This window comes from Caenorhabditis remanei, chromosome II (assembly GCF_010183535.1).
Source record: "Caenorhabditis remanei strain PX506 chromosome II, whole genome shotgun sequence".
In the NCBI taxonomy this organism is placed as follows: domain Eukaryota; kingdom Metazoa; phylum Nematoda; class Chromadorea; order Rhabditida; family Rhabditidae; genus Caenorhabditis; species Caenorhabditis remanei.
In genome coordinates, this window is record NC_071329.1 from 10474225 (window position 1) to 10491159 (window position 16935).

Genomic DNA, 16935 nt, shown 5'->3' on the forward strand with positions numbered 1-16935 from the left:
CTCACAATTATTTCGTTTCAACTGAGAGTATTTTTCCAATTCATTGCAATTCTTCCTGTTCGAACTTGAACAATTGAAAAATGAAAGAATGTTCCGCCCGTGTTCTTTTCCTCTTTTCTCTGGGTCTCTCCAAAGTGCAGCTCTCTCATTTCATCCTAGCTGGATACGTAGATCGATTTGTCCAGCTCCCTTTTCTGGCTTCTTTCTTTTCCCCAAAGTTTATAAACATACGCTCCTCTCCCAAGGAAATAATCGATGCGTCAAGAATCAACAAAATTTTCTTCCCGACTAAAAGGAGACGTTTCATCAATCAAGGTTCTAATACTTCCATTCATACTCTTTATCATCAAAATGTGTACTCATTTCTTATCATATTACCTCATTGTCTTTCATTGTGTTTAACCGTATCAATCTTTTATCACGTGTTTTACAACTTTCCGGAACTTGTCATTTCAGATTCACTTCACACGAGATCTGGGTATTTCAACCGTAAATCAAATATTTTTGAACGATGCTGAATCGATTCTCCCCCGCCAGGTAAGAAGAAAGTAGAAAAAATACCAACATTTAGGAATCATTTCGCCACATTCAATATTAAAGTTCTCCGAGTTGTGTCAAGAAGAGACTTACAATTGTGTTATGTTAACATTTATCATTCCAGCATTCGACGTATATCAACAACAGCTAGATGCTGCAGTGATAAAAATGAACCGGATCTATCCGATCCAAAAACTTTGGCACTTCATAAACTGTATCGTCCAGAACGTATTACACCATCGAAACGTGGAATTGATTTGCTCAAACAACCTGGATTGAACAAAGGAATGGCTTTCTCTTTGCATGAACGACAATATCTTGGCATTCACGGTCTTTTGCCACCAGCATTCATGACTGAAGAGCAGCAAGCCTACCGTATCATTACGAAGCTTCGGCAACAACCAGATAATTTGGCCAAGTATATTCAACTTGATTCTCTTCAAGACCGTAATGAAAAGTTGTACTATCGAGTTCTTTGTGACAATGTCAAGGAATTGATGCCAATTGTGTATACTCCTACTGTCGGTCAAGCTTGTCAGCATTTTGGATTCATCTACCGAAATCCAAAAGGACTTTATGTTACCATCAATGACAACAGCATCAGTAAGATTTATCAGATTCTTGCCAATTGGCATACCGAAAACGTACGTGCTATTGTTATCACTGACGGAGAACGTATTCTTGGACTTGGAGATCTTGGAACATATGGAATCGGAATTCCGGTTGGAAAACTTGCACTTTACGTTGCTCTCGCTGGAATTCGTCCAGAATGGTGTCTCCCTGTTATTCTTGATGTTGGAACCGACAATACAGAACTTTTGAACGATCCATTTTACACAGGATTGAGAAGAAAACGTGTTCGTGGTCCAGAATACGACTCACTTGTTGATAACTTCATGAAGGCTGCTACAAAGAGATTCGGAAGAGATACTCTAATTCAGTTTGAAGACTTCGGAAATCAAAATGCATACAGACTGCTCGATAGATACAAGGGAGAGTACTGTATGTTCAACGATGACATCCAAGGTGAGTTTTTGATCCACTCATTAATACTTTATTGTTGAAAAAAACTAATAGTTTCAATTCAGGAACCGCTGCGGTCGTCGTTGCTGGCCTTCTTGCCTCTACTCGTGTGACAAAGAAGAAACTTTCTCAAGAGAAAATTGTCTTCTTAGGGGCGGGAGGAGCAGCAACTGGTGTCGCTGAAATGTGTGTTCGTCAAATGATGGATGAAGGTCTGACTGAAGAAGAAGCGTGCGGCCGTATTTATATGGTTGACATCGAAGGACTCATCACCACTTCACGAATCAAGTCTCTTGGTGAAAGACACGTGAAGTTCGCTAAAGATCTTCCAGATACTAAGAATCTACTTGAAGTTGTGAGAACTGTAAAACCAGGAGCACTGATTGGCGCGTCAACTGTAGCTGGAGCTTTCACTGAAGAGATCATCAGAGAGATGGCCAAGAACAATCCACGTCCAATTATTTTTGCTTTGTCTAATCCAACCAGCAAAGCGGAATGCACTGCTGAAACTGCCTATAGATGCACCAACGTAAGTTTACAACTCGATGAACACCATTAAATAACTTTTTCAGGGTGCCGTACTTTTCGCTTCCGGATCTCCATTCGAGAATGTCGAGTTGAATGGAAAACTCTATAAACCAGGACAAGGAAACAATGCTTACATCTTCCCAGGAGTTGCTCTTGGAGCTGTTCTGTTTGCTGTCAAAAATATTCCCGACAAATTATTCCTTCTCGCTGCTCGTATGGTTGCTGAAGCTGTGTCAGAAAAATCTCTCTACACATACTCTCGTGTTTACCCTCGTCTCAAAGATATTCGTGAACTGTCTGTCAAAATCGCTGTCGAAGTTGGAGAATATTGTTACCGTCATGATTTGGCTACACTCCATCCAAAACCAGACGATATGGTAAGTTTTCCATAAAATGAGAAGATATATCGAGATTCTACCCTGTCACATTCTTTTCAAAATGCACTATCACTAGTTAACGTTTTCAGGAAATGTTCATCCGTCAAAACTTATACAGCGTTGAATATGATGAGTTGATCAATAAGACCTACGAATGGCCAGCCAAAGATTCGAAGCACGGATTCCCGGTTCCCGTTTTGAGAAGAACCTCAATGGACGAAGAATAATTTTTTTTTTAAGTTTTCGAACTTTCTCTTCCATCTCATTTGTCTCTAGTCTCTCTTCAGTTTTACCCTTCTTCATTGTCGATTATTGTTTTGTCATTATTCTTCCATTATTTTTCTCTATTCCTTCTTTCTAAGTCCCTGCATCTAACGTTTCCCAATTCTTAATGTCTACGTGTATAGCATAATCCCGGATTTCTATTGCTGTCCTTCTTTTAACCAGATTTAGTTTAAAAAATAAAAAATGAAAGTAATTTTGTAAAAAGTTAAATAACGCATAGTGGATTTCCAGTAGTAGATGTCGTTCTTATAAAAAATTCACGAGTTCTAACCTGAAATACAATTTCCAGAATGTCTCAAAATGAATCCGGAATGTCAGAAGTAACGGTGGAGGTTCCTATGAATATAGCACTTGTCAAGTATTGGGGAAAACGAGATGAGAAACTCATCTTACCACTGAATGATTCGATTTCATTAACGGTTGATAAACTGACGGCTAGAACAACAATCCGAATGATTCAAGGAGTTGGGAAGCATACGGTATAAAGAAATATATCAATTGAAATCCGGAATTAAATTCTTTCAGGTTGAAATCAACGACGAAAAAGTAGAGTTAAGTTCGAATAAACGGTATCAAACAGTCTTTGATGAAGCACTTCGATTACAAAGAAAACGGAAAGAAGATTCAAACGGAAATGAAAATAGATCAGTATCGCATCATTTCGAAGTAATCTCCACAACGAACTTTCCCGTTGCTGCTGGACTTGCATCATCTGCTGCTGGTTTCGCAGCGATTGCTTTGGCGATTCAGCAACTTTTAAACCTGGATGACATCCAGGCTAATCGATTAGCGAGAATAGGATCTGGCAGTGCTTGTAGAAGCATGTCCGGAGGGCTTGTTCACTGGAAAAAAGGAGAAAAAGACGATGGCTCCGATTGCGTTGCTGTTAAAACTAACGATGATAACTGGGCAGATCTTTATTGTGTTATTTTGGTATTTAATGATGGATGTAAGAAAGTTGGATCAAGTGAAGGGATGAGATGGACTAGAGAAACCTCGACACTTCTCAAACATCGAATTGAGAAGGTTGTTCCCGAACGAATCGATTTAATCAAGAAGGCGTATGCAACAAGAAACTTCGAAGATCTGGCCCGTGTTATTATGGCTGATAGTAATCAATTCCACGCAATTTGTCTCGATACGGTACCGCCTATTCGATATTTGAATGAATCTTCGTGGCAGCTAATAGAAACTGTTGAAAAGTTCAATCAGCCAGAAATAAAAGCTGCGTACACCTTCGATGCTGGACCGAATGCATGTGTTATTGTGCAAAAGTAAGACAGATTTGAATTTTGTGAAAATGGTGATGTTTTTAGGAAGGATGTTTCAAAATTCATCAAGGCCCTCATTCGCGATATTCAAATCAACACCGATGATTTGGAAACATTGCCAGAAGAATTCAGATCTATCGAATATCAAAAAGATGAAGGAACCGAGAATAATTTTGTATGCACGAAACTGGTTGTCAGTTCCATGGGAAGTGGACCGGAGATTTGAACCCATCCAAGAACTTAGAGTTAATTTAGGATATATATCTTGTTGAATGTTTTAATGTCATAATTTTAAACTGAAAGAATATTTATTAATGTTGTTATGAAATGAATTGACGAATAGATTGTAGCTTTATAGGAGATACATGTTAATTGATTTTCATTGAACCAATTTTTGGAATTTTCAATGAGATTGAGCAGTGAGGTAATTTCAGATGTGTGTATATTCTTCAACTTGGTTTAGAAAATTGAAGCTCCACGATCAGTAATAGGATAGTATTCATTGAGGAGCTAGAAGTGAAAAATGTTGATGACAAGCAGTTGAATATGTAGATGAATGTGAATTGTGAATAAATTGAAAAAAATGAAAGAGATTGGGGGAAGAAAGATGATGGCGAAAGACATTTTGGGTTTTTATACAAAAGAAAAATTAGTAAATATGCAAAATTGGGAATGGATCACAACCGATGAAGGTGTCATAAGATTTGAAAAGGTATTTGAGTCAATAATTTAATTTTCAGTTACACTTCAGAATTGAGTCGACGTCTTCTTTTTCAGACTTCGTCGTTTTTTAGGTATTTCATCATGTGGCACTACTTCTGTAAGCCATGAGTCATCTTCGACAGAAGTATGACTCCGAAGACGTGGATTGGATGCTCCAACTTCTTGATAATCAAGAGAGTGCTGAAAGAAAAGGAGAGGGATTCAGATCATAGTTTCTTAAAAGGGTTACACTTGGATTAGCAGCAAATGCAGTTGCTCTCATTTGCATTTTCAGAGATTTCCGTCTTGTTGGCACACTTTCATCGGAAATGTTTGAAATATTGGACTTTGAACTTGTCTGAAAGGGGGTTCGTGATTAGACAGTTTCATACGATTTTTACCTGAAGAGGAGCTCTGGCTGGTTTAGGAATTGGTAACGGGGAGGGTTTATCTTCGATTGCAACAGATCCGAAATAGTCAACTGATTTAGAAGATGTCTTTTTAGCGGAAGCAACTGGAGATAAGAACCATTCACTCCGAGATTTCATTCTTCTTGCTTGATTTTCGTGAACATATTGAAGATAAGAAAGGGATCGATCTCCACCACAAGCAGTCAATGGGCGAATTATATCCAAATCACTGAGTTCTTCGATATCAGATGTTGCCTCAAGCAAAACCTGGAACCGACACATATGGGGCCTTAATTATAGTTAACACGGCCTCCAGCGGAGGCCCTCTCAATGCACTGCGCGCAGTACTTTGAGAGGGCCTCTGCAGGAGGCCGTGAGTTAACATCTGATTAAAATTTATTGGAAAAGATTTCCGAGGCTATGATAGTGAGTTTGGAGTCTGATTCCATTCATATTTTTTATTTTAAATAATATAACTAACCTCTCCAACACTGCTACTCAATCGATTATTCAGACGGGCCATTGTTGGCATTGGCTTTGTTGAAATGCGACTTGTACTAGGTTGATCTCTATTTCTTATTGGTTCATTCTCTTGAATCGTTGGCACGCTCATTGAAAAACAACCTGAAATTGTTGGATTCAGACTACAACTATTTATTCCTTTTTAATTTGATTTCTGTTACTCAGTTCGTTGAATTTATTCAAAAATCAAAACTGGCAAAAGCTTCTTTTAAGAAAAAAAAAAGAAATATTGAAATGGGTTTTTGCTATTTTAAGGGGCAGAAGACACGTAACATCGATGAGAGAGAACAAAAAAAAAGAAAGAAAAAACGATGGTATTCTGTGTATTTGTGTATTTTTAGGTGATGCAGGTTGGGAAGTGTGCTCAAATGATAATGTTATCAATGGAGCGCACTTCTTTCTTTTTGATTATGATTATCGTAAATTCAATAAGGCAAAACGGCGGGAATGTGGGGTCAAATGGGGAAATTTCAAAGAATGGTAGGATGAGCATTTGGAATTTGAAAACTTTTTTTGAAATCAATTGAGGAAATTTTGGAATTGGACACATACTGATTGGAGGATTGAAACTGTAGACAAAGACAAGAATAAACAATTCAATTTTAGTGATTTCTTTGTCCGGTATGGTACTTTTCAGCTCAATGAAATTCTGAGATGGATACTGTAGCGGGGGGGTGGGGGTTTTGAAACCTACGACCCCTCTCAATTCAGAAATGTATACTTTTTGAAATTACTATAGAAGTTCGTCTTTCTCTCTCTCTCTCTGTCCTAGAGGAACTAAAATTATCCAGAATACCATTGTCAACAGAGCGTTCTTGCAAAACCAAAAAGAACCACACCGGAAAAATGTCACGAAAAATGAATGCACAAACTGTTAGGCCATATAATGTTGATGGGAGGACGAGGATGAAAATTGAACATGATGAAAATGAAGTAGTCAATTGATGAAAAAAAGGTATCACAACAAAAAAAGATTCATCAGAAATCGCAGCTGACCGATGTCCTCAAATCAGTTGGATATGGTTCCTTTGTTGCAATTGACACACTTCTTTTCGGATGATCTGTTGTTTGAGTCAGCGCGTGTTGTTTCAGACTTCCAGCTCGTCCAACTCCGTTCCCACGTGGAGGTTTTGATGTTGACGGAGCAAGTGAGGGTTCGGGTGATGTTTCTTCTGCCAGGTGGAGTGCAGCAAGTGAATATGCACCGGCACACTTTGCAGCGAGCGCGGAGAATTCTTCGCCACGAGCACGACGATCTGAAGAGAGGATGGACACGTGGTTACAGTACAAATGAAATTAAATGACACAAACACTATCACAACGTTTCCGTGTTTTTTTGTATGATTTTAGATAGAAGTTTATATTATCCAATTGAAAACAACAACCACAAATACATCGGTCTGCTGTTCTCAGAAACTCCATGATCAGGCATTCATACACTTCAGAACTTATGTCAGCAAGGAAATGTACTCTATTGGAATGTCAGAATATTTCGGTTCAGAAATTGGAAAAATCTCATTAGAGTGCGCTTCCTTGCAGATCTTTTTCTGAAACTTAGGGAATCTGAAACCCCTAAAATCATTCAATTCTGTGCTCTTTTTCGTGTGTGTTGTCATGCGATAGGGGAAGAAAGAAACATTCAAAACTAAATACAACCACCAGTGTTTATTCACCATCATTCCAAAAAAATCAACGAAATAAGGAGATAGAGAGATAGACACATGGACATATATAGAGAAAGAGTGTGTGATTTTGAGAGATTCAGAGAGATATAACAGAAAAAAGAACGAGATCTTCATCACCATGCAATTCAAAAAATCAGTGGATTCTAGGGAAAACAGTGCAGAGCAAAACATGCAAATTATCAAGAATTGAGAAGTCAGAGAGTGTGATCATAATTGAGAGATTGACGAGAGACAGAGAGATAACAAGAGAGTGTGGGATAATGAGAGAGTAGAGAAATGAACCCGTGTAGACTACTGTAGAAGAGAAGTTAGTTGAAGTGGCTGTTGGGTGGTGAGAGAAAAAGGGTTAGCTATGGATTACTGTAGAACGATAAGAAGGGTTAGAAGGTGTGTTTATGTGCAGTTTAAGGGTAAATAGGAGAAGAAGAAGGGGAAAAGAAAAAGGGTTAACTAGTAGAATAACTCACTGGAAGGGTTATGAAATGTGAACATTCGATTTTCGTCAATTCGTAACGTTCGACCCGTGTATCTGGCATAATATTCGTAACATTCTCGGGGAAATAATTTTGTATCGCCGAATGAGCAAATTATTGAGCAGACGATGTTTGAGGCAAGTTTGAAGCGTTGAAGGTCTTCTACTCGAGCCTGAAAATCAGTTCATTGCTTAAAATGTCTTTCTTAACATTTTCGCCTTTCTTGAAAGTCCGGAAAGTGATGTTTCAGGAACTTTTGAACTATAATAATTCAGAATATCTTACCGTTCTTCCATCGTGAATACATGTATGAAATAACGACGGAGCCACTGAAATAGCTATTGCATTTGGATTCATTGCAGTCGAATGTCCATCTGAAGAATCAGCTACTACTCGAAATGTACCAAATAGAAGAACGAGAAGGTGCTGAGAAGCAACGGGAAGTGAACCGAATATCCTAAAAGAAAACTTTGAATAGGGTTTGGGAAAATTTTGGAAACTGACCTATAAAATACTTGTCGTTGTTTCTCAATATCCATTCCAGTTGATGCACTATTGAATAATGTTTCTTCGTTATCCCTGCCGAATATTCCTCCTGGAAGTTTCGAAAGGAACTTTTTGATGACTGAAGCTGCCGTATAGACTGTGAAATTTTCAATGTTAACAAGTCGTCCATGCTGCATCACTTGTGATAATTTTCTGACTTGTGCTTGATTTCCAGGAGCCCTCCAAATATCTTTTTTAGCTGGTCCATCTTTATTAACTTTCAGAAGAAGCATCAATAAAGTTGCTGGAATATCATGGGCAAATGCTTCATTTATGGGTACACCAAATTTTACTCTGAAAATAGAGAATTAAGTCAAGAGAATCATTAACAATTCTCACTTTTCGATTCGACCTCGGTAGCGATGATCATCAGATGAGCCGCACAGCACCATACTGTAACTCGCCACGGTCATACCGCTGCGCCGTGGCTGATGGTGCTGCGGCGACGTGCTCGCCTCGTGCACCGTCGTCGTCGTCGTGGCGGCGGCGGAGGAGGGGCGAAGGCGAAACGACGAAGAAGTGGAGAAGACGACGTCGTGATTCACGGATAGTGTATTTGATGATGTTGGTGGAGTGGGAGCTGACGAGGTCGATTTATAGAGAAGGAGGATACAGCTACCACTAATCTTGAAATACCCGCCAACTGGAAAATGTAAAAATTGAATTTGCTGTCAGATAAAGGAGAACGATAACAGAATCAAGAGATAAAGCGAGAATTGAGAATGAATAGAGTTTCGAAATAAGACAAAAATTGCTTCACTTCTAAAAAAACTTCTCAAAAAATCGACCAGTCTCCAGAATATGGATAGAAAAGGTAGAGGAAAAAGAAGTGTTTTGATGTTATAAGTGCGCGAGTAATTAAGTAATTATAACGTTAATTGGTGACGGAGAAGGAAATAGAAGAAGGGAACGAAAATAGATAGATTATGATGATGCTGAAGAACGACTCGTTTCCAAAAGAAGAAGTTTGAGATTATGAAAATAAAATATGCTGGGAAAAATCAGTTCATAAATTTGATAACTTCAGTTTCAGCTTTATTGACCAAGTGAAGATGATAAAAGTCTTCTTCTTTTTCCTCTTCTTTTTGTTACATTTGTTGAATTCGTTTCCGTTAAGACCCAAACCAGTATGACTGTTTTTTTTAGATTTCATCAAAAAATTGGTGAATGACTCAGAATCAGAGACGCAGAATGTGAAAGAAGAAGGTCAAATAAAAGAGAACTGAAATGATATCATTTGTACAATAGGGGGAAGAAAGAAGGCGCGCAACGCTTATTACAACAAAACTTTTTTTCCGCATTACCACCAAATTGGGCAATAAGAGAAAATCAGAAAAATGGGAGAGACAGAAAAGATAAGAATCAAAAATAGAAAAGCAGGCGTCGTTTTGAGAACGAGAGGGTGTTGTGTCCTGTATAAAATGAATATAAACAATGCATATACACAATGTAAAGGAACAACGAAAGAGAGAGAGAGAGAGGAAAATGGTTGTATGTACATGTACAATAATATATATAGGGAGAGAAAAGAGTCAGGTATGAATCACAACCATGACAACGAAGAAGAAGAAGAAGACGATAAGAAGAAGAAGAAGAAGAAGAAGAAAAGATTCGTTTCCTTCCATCTCATAAATCAATCGAGAAATGGAACACATATACACACATCACGGAGGCAAATTATGCAATTGAAATTCCTGTTCTTTCATTCACAATGACATAAGAACAGAGGGAGAGATGGGGAAAATGAAGACGTTCGGATGTGCCATTTACAATTGAATCGAAGACTAGATTTCGGGAGAATGAGATGATGAATATACATGAAGATCCGAAGTCGGATGTTTCCATTTGAAGGAAACTTTTGGATTATTTGTGGATATACTTTTCAGCCGATTCAATTTCAAACAGTATGTTTGAAAACAGTAAAAACACTGCTCAGATTTCGAGAGCCGTTTGAGATGTGGCAACCTATGGAATCATGATTCATAGGTAGCTATGAATCATAATTTCGTTTAGATCTAGTCAAATTCGAACTGTCCTCAATCACGAGATCATTTGATATGTCAAGACAGAATAGAACCCAGCAAACAATTGAAAAGAGTAATGATTATGTGATGCTTCTGGATCAGGACAATTTCGATTCGGGGAACCTCGGCCTGTAATCCAAGGGTACATCCAAAAAGGGTACATCGTGATCATAGGGTACCTTGAAACAGAGGGCACACTGGATCATAGGGTACATCTAGGAGGTGTTATCCTAGGGGTCATCTTACATACAATCAAAGGGTACATCGGTGTAATGATCAAAGGATACATCAATTATGTTCATAGAGTACACTCACTGTACATTCAGAAAACATTGTCTTCTCAAATTAAGGATCCCTTTTTTCTGGGATACTGTACTCAATATATTGCGTATTCTTCTACCTTCTCCCCAACTATCTTTTTCTAGATATTTCTTTCTGATGCACTCCCTTCACACTACGCGTATCTGAAGAAAAATGGAGGGAGGCTCCCGCGGGAGGGTTCTCCCTCATTTTCTTTTTGTGTTTGGGAAGAAAGAGTTGTGCGCTAATTAATAACTTTATCTACAACAACACCAAAAATGTAAAGAAAAATGAAGGGAACCAAACGATCCCCTGCAGATCTCAAAAGAGGTAACCTGATCCTCACGCCGAAGAAGGGAACGGTTCCCGCTTCTGATGCAGCTTACTGGCAGAAGCGCGTGAGTAAGAATAAGGAGAAGAGAAACAGATTGAGGGAAGGTATAAGATAGGAAGAAAGGAATGACTGGGAGAAAAAACAAAAAAATATCTAGAAAAGGATAGTTGGGGAGAAGGTAGAAGAATACGCAATATATTGAGTACAGTATCCCAGAAAAAAGGGATCCTTAATTTGAGAAGACAATGTTTTCATTACACCGATGTACCCTTTGATTGCATGTAAGATGTACCCTATGATAACACCTCCTAGATGTACCCTATGATCCAGTGTGCCCCCTGATTCAAGGTACCCTATGATCAAATTTTTCATCGATGTACCCTTTTTGGATGTACCCTTGGATTATGGGCCGGGAACCTCTAATTCATCTGGTCGGAAGAAAACTGATCTACACTTGAGAATTTCAACAAAACTATAGAGACTGTTGAAAAGAAGCAGTCCAAATAAAAATCAATCGTTCTCATCCAAAATGCAAAGATCAAATATTTGGACGAGTATGTCGTACCCAAACGAGTCAAAAACAACTTTTTTGTTTGGGTGAGTCGTTTTGGCAAAGCAACACAGAAGTCTCTCTTTCCGAAAAAAGAGAAAAGAGCACAGTGGGTGGTATGTATTTCTTTCATTTCCTCCAAAAAAGTCAATATTTGCGCGGTGCACAACACACGCGGTAGTGAAGGTGAGCTCACCACAGTCACCAATCGGAAAAGCAATAGCCGCTTCGACGGCAATGACGGAAAATTGGGAAAAAAGAGAAAAGGAAATTGTAGGTGTGACGTGGAGGAAAATTGATAGTCGGTAAAAAAGAAGGGAACGGAAAAACAGAAAAGGTTTGGTTGGATGGAGAAGTCTGGGTTGATGATGTGCTATATTAGAACACAATTACTGTATGTCTGATAGATTAGATTAGAAGAGATACAGGGGACAGTTGATGATCAAGTAGTCTTGTTTAGATAATTATCGGGATTTAATCTTTCTGCTCTTTCAACAACTTCGAGTTAAAAACTAAGATGAGATAAAGATTGAAACATCAAGAAGTTTACGGGAGATTGTGATATTATAATTACTGATAGATTCCAAGAATTTCCTTTTCTGGTTTTTCTGGTTTACTTCAAAAGCATCCGAAAAAAAGAAAAAGAAGGGGGGTTTTCTGAAGGATAAATGAAGTTGTAAGAAATGAATGAATTTACCTTGGAGAAGAAAGTTTGAGACCTTCAAGGACATTCAGAAAGTTCAAATTTCGAAGACAAAGAAAGTGAAAATTAATGAAATTGATAAAAGATGAATAATATCAAATGAATGAGAAAAAGAAGGAGAAGAAGAAGAAAGAAGATTGGCAAATAGGTTGTCTTTGCCTGTTTTGAGAGGTAGAGAAGACCCAAAAGAATAATACTTATGATGACCGTCGCGCAGCATTCGCTCTGTGTCTCTTTAACTTCTATACTATTTTTCAAATATCTATTCCATTCCTTTTCATTCATTTCTCTTTCTCGCCAGCCGGTCGTCAGTTTCTGCGTTCTACTCCTCTGCATTCAGACCAACCAACTGTATTTGAATTGGTCGAAATGCGAGACGATCTGCGTCTCGTTCATTTTCCGTACTGTTTTTGGTTGAAATGCGCGCTCGCGGAAAAGGAATCATGGTGCGTAAGTGAGCGCACTGTCAAACAGAAAACAGAGAAGAAAATGAATATTTTTCTGATTTGTTGGTTGTTTTCATATCATTATTATTATTATTTTGAAATGAAAGTGAGCGGAAACTGTTGGAAATGGAGGAAACGCCTTGATAACGAATATTTTGGCTGTTAATTGAAGTATTTCCAACGTGGAGAAAATCGAGTTGTAGTCTTACGAAAAAGATTAACAAACTTTAACTTGATTCTGAAAGTTGAGAAATTTCAGAAGTATCTCTCTGGAAAAAGAGAAAAATCGTTGTCATTCTGAATTTAAATACTATATACAACTGAAAGATTAGATTCCCTAGACACGTTGACCTTCTTTAAGCTTATCCGATAACGATAAAAAGTGCAAAAATGTTTTCCCAGATCAATGTTCTCAGAAAAGTTATTTTCTGGCATCTTCTTATGTACAACACGTGTGCAAACAGCAAAGAAGCAACTAAATCCGGGTTGCTCTTTGGAAGACTATTCCCTTGTTTCTTTTCTGAATGCAATGTGAGATGAGTGTCATCGTGAAAAGATCTATACATATTTCTTTTGGAATATTATACACAAATGAACTTTCAGAAGAGTGGGCGGAATCAATATGTGAAAAAATGGTGATGGCGATGATAAAGAAAGAATAGGACATTGCTTACGGATTCTGAAAATTGAACAAAAAAGTCCCCAATGGATTCAAAATCCCGGTGGAAGCTGCGCGTACGCACGATTTTTACATTTACAGAAGAACATTTTCTTACTGTAAAACGATATTATTGCGGTTTCGTAGACTGGGAATCAAAAGAAACTTTGGAGGAGTTCCCTTTGAAGTAGACAATTCAAATAAACATCAAGCAGTGTGTACCTACTTGACCTTATGAACGAGAGACGAGAGTCTTAGCATGTCAAACCTCAAACTGATTCAATAAAGAACGAAAAAGAAGGAGACAATCAGGAGACATGGAACATATGAATCAGAATTACAACTGGGAGGAATCTATTGTAAAATTACAAATGTCTGGGTTAGAAAGCTACTTTCGTAGTTCCCATACTGATATATCTGAAGAACTTTGAGACTGAAAATACTGAACTTTCGAAAGATGGGTAATCCACTATTTTAAACATCAAAACCATAAATAAAGGAATTGATGTGAGCCTTCTTAAGACTCTTCTCTCTATTCCAAATACCATAAACCCCAAGATTATTTAAATTGACTAACTGAAAAGAAGTGTTTTGGTTTCAAAGGTCAGAATACAAAGAGGGATGTTCACAAAAGGGAAAATATAGTGTTTTTCTCTTTTGGTTCTCTGTTTGGCAGGTAATAACAAATAGAACAAGAGAAGAGTAGAACGGAGAAATAAGACGAAACGAGAACTAAAAAATGCATTGAAAAAGAAATGAAAGAAAGGGGTAAAAGCCTTCGTTTAACTCATTTCTCAAGAAAAAGAGAAAGTGATAGTTCAAAGGGGTCACCCAGTCATCACTTGACGACGTCGTCTGCAGAAAGGAAGGAAGTCATCAAAGTTCGTGACTGGAATGGTAAACGGTCGGGAAGAAGAAGAAGGGAAACACACAATTAACAAGATGATGGGTAGAAGAAAAAGATCGAGAAGAAGTAGAACAAAACGGAAGTCGGGAAATAGAATAAGGGAAATGGTCATCGGGAGAAAGTTGGATTACTGTAGGATCTAGTTGTCCTGAAAACGAAGAAAATCCTTAGGTTTTAAAGAACGAGACTTGAGTTTTTTGAATTTTTATAGTCTCATTTAATTATTTTCAAAAAACTGACAAAAGGATTTGATTGAATAGTGGGATTTCTTCTGATCCAAATCGGACTTTTTTTTTCTAAACTAGATATAAAAACTACATTTTTGAGAGCAGACTTCAAAGTATTAATGGCTAAAAACTACAAAACTCTTTTTGTATGTCTAGATCAGAATTAGTTGGGTTATCAAAAAAAAAGAGTTATGCAGAATTAAAAAAAGAAAGAAAAATCAGATTCATAACACCTTTCCTTTTGTTGTCATGGAGATGTGGGTGAGGAGAAAAAGAAACAATTCACACTTCCTTTTAGGAAACTGAGAATTGTACTCTCAGAAAACGAAGAGATCAGAAAGATATAAAAATACAAGAAAAATAAAAATTGGAAGATGGAATCAGAAGTTTGAAGCCGGAACCAATGCTTTCTGGACGACCAATTGAATGGTGTGGTGGTGGCGGAAAAACAAAAAATCAATGGAAAAATAGTAAGGATATGATAAGAGACGTAGAGAGTTGGAGAGTGGCCAGTTGTACTAGAAAGAAGAAAAAGAAGAAGAAGAAGAAGACCACTGGGCTGCTGCTCTTTCTCTCTCTCTCTTTCACTTTTTCTCTTGATGATGATGATGATGCTCCCGAAAAAAAGAGAGAGAAGGAGAGATAGAGGAGCAAAAAGAGGCCAATAGACTACTGAAGCAGTTATTTTTAGCTCCGGATGCACTAGAAAAAGAAGCAATACTTATTTTTGCAGACGTGAAGAAATTGAGAGAAGAGAAAGAATATACCAGAGGAAGGGTGAAAACAGTTGGTTCTGGATTCACACTTTTTATTATTTTGACTGGGAAAACATTCTGGTTCTGAGGACACATGAATGCATAATTGGTATTTATATCAGATTTATTAAACTGTCATGTCTACTAGAGGTCAAAATTTGTCTAAATGAAGAACAGGTTAATGAAAAAAGGATCAAAATTCAGATAACTGTTGATCTTTTCTCTTTATTAAGAAATCATCAGAAATCGACGTCAATGATTTTTTGTTCAGAAGTTTGTCCAATTTCACTTGTTTTTTTTACTAAATTGGAGAAACAATTAGTCGAGATGAAAAGAAGAAGAGAAGTCTCATGTTTAGAGAATCAGAATTCAAACTATACGGAAGAAAACGTGGAGAAAGAAGGGGTTGATAAAGAAAAAAATGCAAAAGCTGTTCTTATTTATACCAAAAAACTGTGTTGTTGTTATTTTTCTTTTCTTGAAAACAAGATTGACGTGGTTCGGTGCACTGGCGCACTTCCCTTGTTTTTTTTGAGTTTTGCAGAATTTTCGAACGACGGAAACAACTTTCCTGTTTTCTTCACTTTTGCAGAACAAGAATTTCATCTGCATCGGTGTCAAAATCGAAGTTACAAGACTTGAAATTTCAAAAACTTCTGGGAAGAATACCTCAGAAATCTGAGAATACTCATACTTGCTCTCAAAGTACACTCCCACAATTCTCCTTCATTCATTTCTTTTTCCACTGAGAAATCAAAGATCCATTCAATTTTCAGACGTCCGTTCGGTTGGAGTGAGCAACGCCAGAAAGTGGTCTAGACTCAATAATGGCTCCCCTTCTCTATCCATTAAATCCAAAAAGAATGGGTTTCTCACCGTCAGATTCTTCTTTTTTGAAGAGATGTTCTGATCAAAATATGTTTCGACCGTTCATTGTTTCGATTGGAAAACAAGGAAAACATGATGAAAGATGGGTTCGCAGTTCACATTAAAAACTTTTGAAGAAAAAGAAAAACACGAAAACCAATTTGTGTTTGTAAGAGGTGGCAAAAGAGAAAAAGAGCGGTTAATTTTGTTATGGCAGAATAGGATTCGACTGGTTTTTTTTGATGTTCAGTTCATTCTATCGCATGCAAGGGAAGGTAACTCATTGGAAATAAACGAAAGTTTGAGAAGGGATTTAACTGAAATAAAAAACACCTGCAGTCAATATTGTAGGGGACTACTGTAGGAATTCTCGACTCTCATATTCCAGATAATATTCGGAAAATGAAATAACAATAGATAGACATATAAATGCGGAAACTTTGAATGTGCTCTACTTATATACCCAATTATTGTACAAGGTACTAGAACCTCCCCTTGAAAGATTTGAACCCAAATAATTGGATAACTTTCTGAAAAGTCACGAGAAAAAACAATGAAAAAGTAGAGTTTCTCGTTAAAAATTCAATAAAATGTACACATTTTTAATCAAAGTAATCGAAAAATGTGCAACGTTTTTTGGGTATTTATGAAAAGGAGAACCGAGAAGAAAAAAAAGTTTTTGTGATAAGAAATGCCCAGTTTTCAGAAAGTTCCAGAGAGAAATAAAGTCTTTGTTGGAGGTAATAAAGAAATGGATACCTGTTCAATTAGCCTCACATTGGTTCCAACTAACAAGATCTACGTC

At 37.4% G+C, this 16935-nt stretch overlaps 4 protein-coding genes across 4 annotated transcripts; 2 read left to right on the top strand and 2 right to left on the bottom strand.

Annotated features, from left to right (window-relative positions):
- Positions 1–511: 511 nt before the first annotated feature.
- On the top strand, positions 512–2692 carry GCK72_005845 (uncharacterized protein; the record flags this gene model as incomplete). Its single annotated transcript, XM_003108918.2, has 5 exons — positions 512–537; positions 662–1563; positions 1626–2089; positions 2133–2465; positions 2555–2692. The coding sequence occupies 5 exons, from the start codon at positions 512–514 to the stop codon at positions 2690–2692; spliced, it is 1863 nt and encodes a 620-aa protein (XP_003108966.1).
- Positions 2693–3040: 348 nt separating this feature from the next.
- Positions 3041–4247, top strand: GCK72_005846 (uncharacterized protein; the record flags this gene model as incomplete). The annotated part of the gene is made up of 3 exons (XM_003108965.2): positions 3041–3229; positions 3276–4024; positions 4067–4247. 3 exons carry the CDS (start codon positions 3041–3043, stop codon positions 4245–4247), a joined length of 1119 nt encoding a protein of 372 aa, XP_003109013.2.
- Positions 4248–4768: 521 nt separating this feature from the next.
- Positions 4769–5746, bottom strand: GCK72_005847 (uncharacterized protein; the record flags this gene model as incomplete). Its single annotated transcript, XM_003108935.2, has 4 exons — positions 4769–4924; positions 4974–5081; positions 5125–5400; positions 5615–5746. The coding sequence occupies 4 exons, from the start codon at positions 5744–5746 to the stop codon at positions 4769–4771; spliced, it is 672 nt and encodes a 223-aa protein (XP_003108983.2).
- Positions 5747–6633: 887 nt separating this feature from the next.
- Positions 6634–10204, bottom strand: GCK72_005848 (uncharacterized protein; the record flags this gene model as incomplete). Its single annotated transcript, XM_003109075.2, has 6 exons — positions 6634–6911; positions 7808–7985; positions 8099–8270; positions 8318–8653; positions 8699–9002; positions 10177–10204. 6 exons carry the CDS (start codon positions 10202–10204, stop codon positions 6634–6636), a joined length of 1296 nt encoding a protein of 431 aa, XP_003109123.2.
- Positions 10205–16935: the final 6731 nt, after the last annotated feature.